The sequence below is a fragment of the Terrapene carolina genome, unplaced genomic scaffold, assembly GCF_002925995.2.
Source record: "Terrapene carolina triunguis isolate 2854851 unplaced genomic scaffold, T_m_triunguis-2.0 Scaffold51578, whole genome shotgun sequence".
In the NCBI taxonomy this organism is placed as follows: Eukaryota; Metazoa; Chordata; order Testudines; family Emydidae; genus Terrapene; species Terrapene triunguis.
Genome location: NW_020715929.1, coordinates 30,730 through 40,065, shown reverse-complemented (window position 1 = coordinate 40,065; position 9,336 = coordinate 30,730). Strand labels below are relative to the sequence as shown.

At 66.8% G+C, this 9,336-nt stretch overlaps 2 protein-coding genes across 2 annotated transcripts in view; both read left to right on the top strand.

Annotated features, from left to right (window-relative positions):
- Window positions 1–329: 329 nt before the first annotated feature.
- The window catches only part of LOC112125684, a gene marked incomplete at its 5' end in the record, with an annotated part of 16,277 nt that continues 7,270 nt past the window's right edge, over window positions 330–9,336 (top strand). Inside the window, 13 exon segments of the mRNA XM_029914456.1 lie at window positions 330–458; window positions 626–742; window positions 744–815; window positions 1,071–1,244; window positions 1,775–1,934; window positions 2,791–2,927; window positions 3,162–3,400; window positions 4,543–4,807; window positions 4,908–5,055; window positions 5,741–5,852; window positions 6,207–6,336; window positions 6,822–7,026; window positions 7,375–7,459. Of these exon segments, the coding sequence (XP_029770316.1) occupies window positions 330–458; window positions 626–742; window positions 744–815; window positions 1,071–1,244; window positions 1,775–1,934; window positions 2,791–2,927; window positions 3,162–3,400; window positions 4,543–4,807; window positions 4,908–5,055; window positions 5,741–5,852; window positions 6,207–6,336; window positions 6,822–7,026; window positions 7,375–7,459 (1,973 nt within the window).
- Window positions 4,602–7,515, top strand: PSMB8 (proteasome subunit beta 8). The gene is made up of 6 exons (XM_026647228.2): window positions 4,602–4,807; window positions 4,908–5,055; window positions 5,741–5,852; window positions 6,207–6,336; window positions 6,822–7,026; window positions 7,375–7,515. Exons 1-6 carry the CDS (start codon window positions 4,667–4,669, stop codon window positions 7,461–7,463), a joined length of 825 nt encoding a protein of 274 aa, XP_026503013.1. The 5' UTR covers window positions 4,602–4,666; the 3' UTR covers window positions 7,464–7,515.

The following is a 9,336-nucleotide window of genomic DNA, read 5'->3' as shown; positions in this document are numbered from 1 at the left end:
AGTGTGGTAACCCTGGGGGCACGGGGCAGGGGACACTATCCCTGGGGGGGGGGGCGCCCGGTATCCCCGGGCCGGGGCAGGGGGGGCGTATGCTCAGGGTCAGACAGGAGGGGTATCTCTGGGGGATGGGGAGGTGGCAGAGGGTCCCAGGGAAGGGTAAAGGGCCCCCCCTGGGGGAGTCATGTTGTGCCCCTTCTCCCCATCAGGATGGGGTCCCCCAGCCTTGGCCAAAGCTCCGAGTCCCCATCACTCCCCCATAAGGTGGGGACCCTCGCAGAGCTCCCTGGGGTGGAGGGCAGACCCCCCATTAATGCTGTGTCCCCCCCCAGCTGTCGGGGCTGGCGCTGAAGGTGGGGATCCTGTACTACGGGGGGCGGCTGGTCACCGCCGGAGCCGTGAGCACCGGGGACCTGGTCACCTTCGTCCTCTACGAGATGCAATTCACCACGGCCGTGGAGGTGAGTGGGGGGGGGGCACCTGCCTGGGGATGGGGGCTGTGGGGGGGCACACCCAGCCCTGATCTTCCATGCCCCCCAGGTGCTGCTCTCCATTTGCCCCAGTGATGGGGGGTGGATGGGGGGCTGTGGGGTGAGCTCACCCAGCCTGAATCCCCCTTGCCCCCCAGGTGCTGCTCTCCGTCTACCCCAGCGTGCAGAAGGCTGTGGGCTCCTCGGAGAAGATCTTTGAGTACATGGAGCGGACGCCCCGGATCAGCCCCCCCGGTACGCTGGCCCCCCCCCGCCCTGCGCGGGCACCTCCAGGTGCAGGATGTCTGGTTCTCCTACCCCGGCCGGGACAACACCCCCGTGCTCAAGGTACCAGTTGGGGGACCCAGCGCAGAGTCTGGGTCAGGGGTGGGAATTCGGGGGGGATCCAGAGCAGAACCAAGGATTCGGGGGCAGTAGCTGGAGGGGGTATGGGGGGGCTGCAGGGGGGGGGGTCAGGGGGGTCGGCCGGGGGGTCTGGGGGCAGAGCCACAGGGGGAGGGGAGGATGGGGGGTATAGGGGAGGGGTGCTGGGAGCCCAGGGATGGGGGAGGGTCCCCCGTGTCTAACTCCTCTCCTCCTCAGGGGGTGTCTCTGGAGCTGCGCCCCGGGGAGGTGACGGCGCTGGTGGGCCCGTCGGGCGCGGGGAAGACGGCGCTGGTGGCCCTGCTGGAGCGTTTCTACGAGCCCCAGCGCGGGCGCCTGCTGCTGGACGGGCGGGACCTGCGGGAGTACGAGCATCGTTATCTGCACAGCAAGGTACCCCCCTCCCCCCCCCACTTCCCCCAGCATCCCTCCCCCCATCACGACCTGCACCGCAAGGTACACCCCTGCTGTCCCCCCACCTCCCCCAGCATACCCTTCCCCATCGCTACCTGCACCACAAGGTACCCCCCTGCCGCCCCCCCCACTGCTCCCCCGGCATCCCCTCCCCCCATCGCTACCTGCACTGCAAGGTACCCCCCTGCCGCCCCTCCACTGCCCCCCCCCATCGCTACCTGCACCGCAAGGTACCCCTGTACCCTCCCACTCTGCTCAGGTGTCTCCATGTCCCCTGGCTTGTCAATGTCTGGGGCATCGCCCCACCTCCCTCCCTCCCTCCACGTGGGGCAGGGATCCCAGACGTTGGGGAGGGGAAGTCCCTGGCCGCAGGACCCTCTCGGGGGGCCTTCTCCAGCCAGCCCCACACTAGGTCCCCGGGGCCCCTCAGCCTCTGTCAGCCCCCTGTTAGTGTGGCGAGTCTGTGCGTTCTCAGCCCCTCGATCTCCCGACCTCACCCCGGCCCCCAGGTGGCGCTGGTGAGCCAGAAGCCGGTGCTGTTCGCCCGCTCGCTGCACGAGAACATCGCCTACGGGCTGGGGGGGCGCAGCCGGCAGGAGGTGATGGGGGCTGCCCGGCGCGCCAACGCCCACGGCTTCATCGCCCGGCTCAGCCACGGCTACGACACAGGTACTGAGCCCTATACACCCCCTTGGGACCCCTATACCCCTCCCCAGCACCCCAGTACCCCCCGTGACCCCCAATCCCCCTGGGACCCCTATACCCCTCCCCCCAGCACCCACTGGGACCCCCCACTCCCCTGGGAACCTTATACCCCTCCCCCAGTGCCCCCTATACCCCTCCCCCAGTGCCCCCTGTGACCCCCAACCCCCTGTGACCCCAATACTCCTCCCCCAGCACCCCAGTGCCCCCCCGGGACCCCTATACCCCTCTCCCTCAGAGCCCAATATCCTCCTAGTACCCCCAACTGCCAGGACCCCCTATACCTCTCCCCCAGGGCCCCCACCCTCCACAGGACCCAAACACCCCCCACCTCTCATGGCTTCATCACCAGCCTGAGTCACAGCAGAGACACAGGGACTGCACCCCAATACCCTGTGGGACCCCCAAACCCTGGGGACCCAAATCTTCCCCATGGCTACTCTCTGGATACTGACTTCGGGGGGGCACGGGGGGGCCCCCGGTACCGCCTCCATACACACAGGTACCAACACTAGATCTCGTCCCTTCCTGCTCAGGCCCCCGACACCCCCACCTGCCTGGTACCCCAATACTCCCGCAGCCCCATGGCTACGACACAGGGACTGAACCCAGCCCTCCTCTTCCCCCCTGGCCACAGCACAGGTACCAGCCCTGATCCCACCCTGTGACCCCCCCAATAAACCCCCTAGGAACCCCAGAACCCCTCCCCACAGGCCACGACACAGTACCCAGCCCTGCCCCAGGGTGTGTGTTGGGGGGGTGTAGCTGGGGGGGGGCTACCCAAATGCTGCACAGGGCACTGACCTCAGCTCTCCCCCCACAGACGTCGGGGAGATGGGGGGGCAGATCTCGGGGGGGCAGAGGCAGGGAGTAGCCATCGCCCGAGCTCTGCTCCGAGACCCCCGAGTGCTGATCCTGGATGACGCCACCAGCGCCCTGGACACGGAGAGTCAGCTGTGGGTGAGTGATATGGGGGGGCCACAGGTTGGGAGTGAGGGGCAGTGGCAGGGCTGGGTGGGGGAGCCCAGGACTAGCAGGGGGTTGTGGGTTGGGAGTGAGGGGCATTGACAGAGACTCCATTGGCTGGGGCAGGGGTTGGGGGTTGGGGGTTGGGGTGGGAGCTGGTGAAAGGGGGGGTCCCCACACAGCCCCCCCAATCAGGCTGTTCGTTACCCCGGATGTCTGTCACTGCAGGTGGAGAAGGAGATTTATGAGGGCGCCCGGGCCGGGCGCTCGGTGCTGCTCATCGCCCATCGCCTGAGTGCCGTGGAGCGAGCCGACCGCATCCTGGTGCTGGAGGACGGGGAGATCCGGGAGCAGGGCACCCACCGGGAGCTGCTGGCGCGCCGGGGCACTTACTGGCGCCTGGCGCAGAAACAGCTCAACGGGGACGCGGGGGGCAGCTCCGAGGAGGGGCTGGGGGCCGGAGGGCCGTGAGGCTGGGGCCGCGGGGATCCTGCGGGAAGGGGGGTTCTCAGCCCCTTCTGCACGCGTGGCTCCTCCCCAGGGTAGGGGGGAGTTCTCAGAGCCCCCCCCCCATACGCGGCTCCTTCGCCCTGGGGAGCTGGCACAGGAGACAGGACCAGAGGGTGCGCAGGGGGCTCCGTGTCTGGACAAACCCCAGCTCTGAGACCCATTGTGCTGCAGAGAGACGGGGGCCCTCCCCAGCAGGGGGCTGTGCTGGGGGAGCTGAGGGGGGTGAGCGAGGGGCGGCTGGTGTTTGCCTGGTTTGTGTGTAATAAAGTGTCTGGTTTTTCATGTTTCCTGTGTGATCCTTGGTGTGTGCCCCCTCCCCCCCGGCACCAGGTCACCCCAGGGCCCAGCCTCACATCCAGGGGCCTGGAACCCCCTGGGGGCAGGATCCCCCTTAGAACGTGCTGCTGTGTCCCTGCCCTCTCCCTCCCCATGTGCCCTTGGGGGGGTCCCTGCCCAGGGTGGGGGGACCCCAGGGTGCCAAGCAGCCGGTGCCAACTCTGCTGGGTCTGAGCTGGGCAATACCCCGGGCAGGGCTGGGAGCTGTGAACGCCCCGGAGCAGTGCCGAAGGGGGGAGGTGTAATTAGCCGAGCCCCGCCCTGGGAGGGGACGACCCGCGTCAGCAGTTACCAGGCAGATCGGGCTGCACCAGGTTAGAGCGGCCCCAAACCCCGCCCCCTCGTGTGCGCCCAGCGCCGGAGCAGCGCCCCTGGGGGCGGATGGGGGCAGCGCAGGGAGGGTCACACGCCCCCCCCCCCCCGGCGGGGGAGGGGGGCGCGCGGGCCGGGTCCTGGGCGGCGGGGGCCCCCCCCCCCGGGGGGTCCCTGCGCCCTTCAGCGCCACATTCCCCGCTGGCTGCCCAGGGCCCCGCCCCAAGGACTTCCCCTGAGCAGCCTGTGCCCCCCCGGGCTCCCCTGCGCCCCCTCCCCCAGAACCCCCCCTGCGCCCTCAGCCCCTCTCCAAGCGCCCCTGGAGCGTACTGGCCCCGCGGCGCCCGTCAGTGCCCAGATGTTCCCTCCCCTAAGAGCCCCCCGCGCCCCTGAACCCGCCAGTCCCTCCCCAGCGCTCCCCCGGGACACCCCCCTGCGCTCTCATCCCCAGCCCGTGCGCCCCTCTCCAGCGCGCCGTGGCCGGGCAGGGCGGGCCGGTCCCTCCCCAGCTCCGCTTTCGGTTTCTCTTCCCCCGGCCCCGGCGCTCAGAGCGGGCGGGAGGCGCAGCGAGGCGGATGGCGCTGTTTGAAGTGTGCGGGGCCCCCCGGGGGGGCTGGGACTGGGCCCCCCCCGGAGCCGCCGCCGCGCCCCGGGGACCCGATCACTACAGCTTCGGCCTGCGGGCCCCGGAGCTGGCCCTGCCCAGGGGGGAGCAGGTCAGTGCGGGGGGGGGGGGGGGGGGGGGGGCCGTGGGGGGAGGAAGGGGGCAGAGCCCTGGCACTGGGACCCCCTAACCATCCTCCTTCTCCCCCACAGCCGGCCCAGTTCCTGCAGACGTTCTCCGCGGAGGGCCGGGACCGGGTGCGGATCCAGCTGGCCCACGGCACCACCACCCTGGCCTTCAAATTCCAGCACGGGGTCGTCGTGGCCACCGACTCCCGGGCATCGGCCGGCAAATACATCTGTGAGCCCCTGCCCCGCACTGGGCCTTTCCCCTCCCTGTTCATCCGGTTGGGTCACCCCAGGGTATGGGCCAGGCAGCATCAGACACGCTAGTCTCCCTAGCGAGCCAGGCCTCACCGGCCTTTCCAACCATGCAACCATCTGTCTATCCATCGCCCCCCACCTCCCGTGTCCAGGTGACCTTCTACATCCCTCTGCACCCCCCAACATTCCCACCCCCCCCCTGCACCCCGCACACAGCCCACACCACCCCAACACCCCCTCACGCCCCTGACACCCCCTGCTCCCCCTAACATTCCCACACACCCTCTGCACCCCCAACATTCCCACACAGTCCTCTGTACCCCGCAAACAGCCCACACCACCCCGACACCCTCTGAGAGCCTCCCACACCCTCCTGCACTCCCCAACATTCCTTCAGCCCAGCAACACCCCCTTTCCTCCAGCCTGCCTGGCAGCCCCCACACTCTGCCCCCCCGATAGCCCCGAGGGGTTTCCTAATTCCCCCGGGACTTGGCAAGCCCCCGCCGCCACATACACCCCCCCACCACTCACCCAGCTCACGATGTGCCCAGCTGCTGGGCCCAGAGAGAAACACCCACCCCCGACTCCCGCCCCTCCTGAGCCCTGGGGGTGGGTCTCCGCAGCGGGGGCCCCAGTAACGTCCCTGCCCGTCTCTCCCGCAGCCACCCTGCAGTTCAACAAGGTGATCGAGATCAACCCCTACCTGCTGGGCACCATGTCGGGCAGCGCCGCCGACTGCCAGTACTGGGAGCGGCTCCTCGCCAAGCACTGCAGGTGCCCGCCCCGATGGGCCCCAGGCCCCGCTCTCGGGGAGGGCAGTGTGGGGCTGCTGGGCAGTTTGGGTGGGGGGAAGGGGGTGCAGGGGGCGTTGGGTTTGGTGGGTAGCGGGAATGTTTTGGGTTGCAGGGGGATTGGGGTGGGGTGGGCTGCTTGTGGGGTGCAGCGGGGTGTGTGGGAAGGTATGGGGGTACAGAGGGCTATGGGTGTGTTATGGGGGTGCAGCAGGAATTTGGGGGTGCAGAGGGGCATGGGGGCATGTTACAGGATGCAGGGAGTTGTTAGGGGTGCAGGGGATTTGGGGGCACTGGGGGGGAGTCCTGGGTGCTCACCCCATCGGTCCCCCCCCAGGCTCTACGCCCTGCGGAACAAGGAGCGGATCAGCGTCTCGGCCGCCTCCAAGCTGCTGTCGAACATGCTGTGCGAATACCGGGGCATGGGGCTGTCCGTGGGCAGCATGATCTGCGGCTGGGACAAGAAGGTACCGATCCTCGGCCCTGTCCTGTGACCTCCAGCCCCGTACCCCCCGCACCTCCCTCTGAGCCCCCAGCCCTGCCCCCAATCCCCCACCTCTGAGCCCCCAGCCCTGCACACCCCACCCCACCTCTGAGCCTCGCACACTGGGATCCTTGAGTCTGAGCTCATGACCCACATCTCTGAGCCCTTCTACAGAGAAGACCACCCCCCATCAGTGGTTTGAGCATTGGCCTGCTAAACCCAGGGTTGTGAGTTCAATCCTTGAGGGGGCCATTTAGGGATCTGGGGCAAAAATCTGCCTGGGGATTGGTCCTGCTTTGAGCAGGAGGTTGGATTAGATACCTCCTGAGGTCCCTTCCAACTCTGATATTCTATGATTCTACCCATATCCCTAACCCCCCATCTATGAGCCCCCTCCCCACACACCCCTGACTGGCTGTCTCTGAACCCCCAACTCTCTGCAGCCCCCCTGACTGTCTCTCCCCGCAGGGCCCCGGGCTGTACTACGTGGACGATAACGGGGCGCGTCTCTCCGGCCCCATGTTCTCCACGGGCAGTGGGAACACCTACGCCTATGGGGTGATGGACAGCGGGTACCGGCCCGACCTCAGCGTGGAGGAGGCATACGACTTGGGGCGCCGCGCCATCTCCTATGCCACCCACCGCGACGCCTACTCCGGGGGCGTCGTCAACAGTAAGGAGACCAGAGGCTGGGGAGGCCCTAGGGGTGATTGCCCTGGGCTGCTGTCCCCATTACCTGGGTCCCATTCCCCCAACCCTTGGGGGTGAGCACCCTGCACTGCCCTCCCGGATGCCTGGGTCCCATCCCCTCACACCAAAGGGGTGGGAGCTCAGCTCGGCCTTCCCGGACACCTGGGTCCCGTCCCGTCACTCTCCGGGTACTGGAAGGCTGGTGCATGGCCCTGCACTGTCGTCTCTGATGCCTGGGCTCCATCCCCATCCTGGTCTCTGCCCCCCCTCCCCGGAGCTGGTGCTACCACTCACTCTCACTGCCCCTCGCTCTCCCTGTCCTCCCCCCCAGTGTATCACATGAAGGAGGACGGCTGGATCCGGGTCGGCCGGACGGACGTCAGTGACCTGCTGCACCAGTACACGGACGCCAAGCAGTGAGATGGGAACGGACCCGACACCCCGCACTCAGGGACCAGCGAGACTCAGGGCTGCAGCGAAGGGGGGGGGCGTGGGCGGGGAGGGGGGGTCAGTGAAACGAGTTTCTGTGTGTGACGGAATAAAGTGAAGTGGTGAAAAGTGCGGCTGCTGGTGTCGATTTAATGGCGTTTCCCTGCAGCGCGGGGGAGGGAGAGTCATACAGGGCAGCTGGGGGGGTCCGATGGGGGGGGGGGGGGCGGGGCTGGTTCCAGGGATGAAGCTGTGGGGGAGCCACAGGAATTCAGGGGTGTTTAATGCAGCTTTGGAAATCCAGGAACTAGCCCACACACAGCTCTGCCGGTGCCCCTCACTCCCGACCCGCAGCCCCTGCTATACTAATCTACACTAGCTATTTCAGTGCAGGGACCCTGGGGAGCAGAGCCCCATTCACCACGCTGGGTGCTGCTGATGGATTTCACAGCAGGCGAAGGTTCGAAGTGGAGTCTCTCAGCGACACCCACCCTCGAGTGTCTTTAAGCTGGGGAGATTCAGCCTCCTCCTACCTCGAAACTCCCCCAGTAATCGGAGACTCCCAGAGCTGCATAGTCTGGTCTGAGGACGACGCGGTGATTCCCCTGCCGTGTCACATAACGTCTGGATTGACCTGCCCTGCCCGACAGGCCTGGGAACCCGGGGAACTCCGGTGGGATCTCATTCCATGTCCAGGACTAAGGCAGCCACACGATCAGAGTAAGATGTGTCTATCCCCATGTGGGGGGCGATACCGCAGCGATGGGAGCAGACCGAATGTCTAGAGAGAGAGGCTGGGAGCCAGGCTGGGTGGATTCGATGGAAGGGGCTGTCCGGGGACAGCGAGATAGATCACACGTGGGGGAGACATCACCCCAGTGCACCAAGTCAAACCCCAGGCCCATGAGAACAAACCTGTGCTACCATCGAGTGGTTTGCAGTTGTGCAGAGTTTTAAAAATTACACCTGTATTTGTATGGCCCAAAAGTCTCTTGCTTCAACCCAGCCCGGACACCGGAATCTGAAGCTTCGATTTGCATCACAAAGGGGGGTGTAAAATCTGGATTTATTCACACTGGCTCCTTGGTTAACATTTCTCATCAACATTCAAAGCTGCTCCGGCGCTCATGGGCCAGTCTATTCACTCCGGCTTTTGTTTCCACTATACAGCAGAACCTCAGAGTTACAAACCCGCGGGAATGGAGGTTGGTCGTAACTCTGAGATGTTCGTAACTGAACAAAACGTTCTGGTGCTTTCAAAAGTTTACAACTGAACAGTGACTGGACACAGCTTTGAAATGTCACTGTGCAGAAGAAAAATGCTGCTTTCCCGTTATTTGTAGTAGTTTACCTTTAACACAGCACTGTCCTGTACAGGGGCTGGGACCTGTGTGCACCAGACTCCGGGAAACTAAGGCAGGGAGCTGGAGCCTAGGACTGGTGTGTCTGGTACCTGGGGCTGGGGTGAGCTGGGGGGGTCTGGGTGCATGGGGCCGGATGGGACTGGGGGCCGGGACAGGTGCATGGGGCTGGGGATGGGGCCGGGACACGTGCACGGGCCGGGCGTTGCTGTATCTCGTGTCTCCGGCCCCCGGAGCAGCCCAGAGGCGGCGGTCGGTGCAGCCCGGGCTCCCCCTGGCGGCCGCAGCCGGTAGCAGCAGCGGGCGGGGCCCGGCCCGGGAATCCCCCGAAAGCGAAACCGGGCGGGCTCGGCGGGGTCCGGGCGCTGCCGCCCCGCGAGAAGGAGAAGGAGCCGGAGCCGGAGCCGGAGCCGGAGCTGCAGGTGCCGGGCCCGGGGGAGGCGGCGGGGAGCAGCCAGGGGGTGCCGGGGGCTGGTGCATTGGCCGGGGGGCACTGGGGAGGA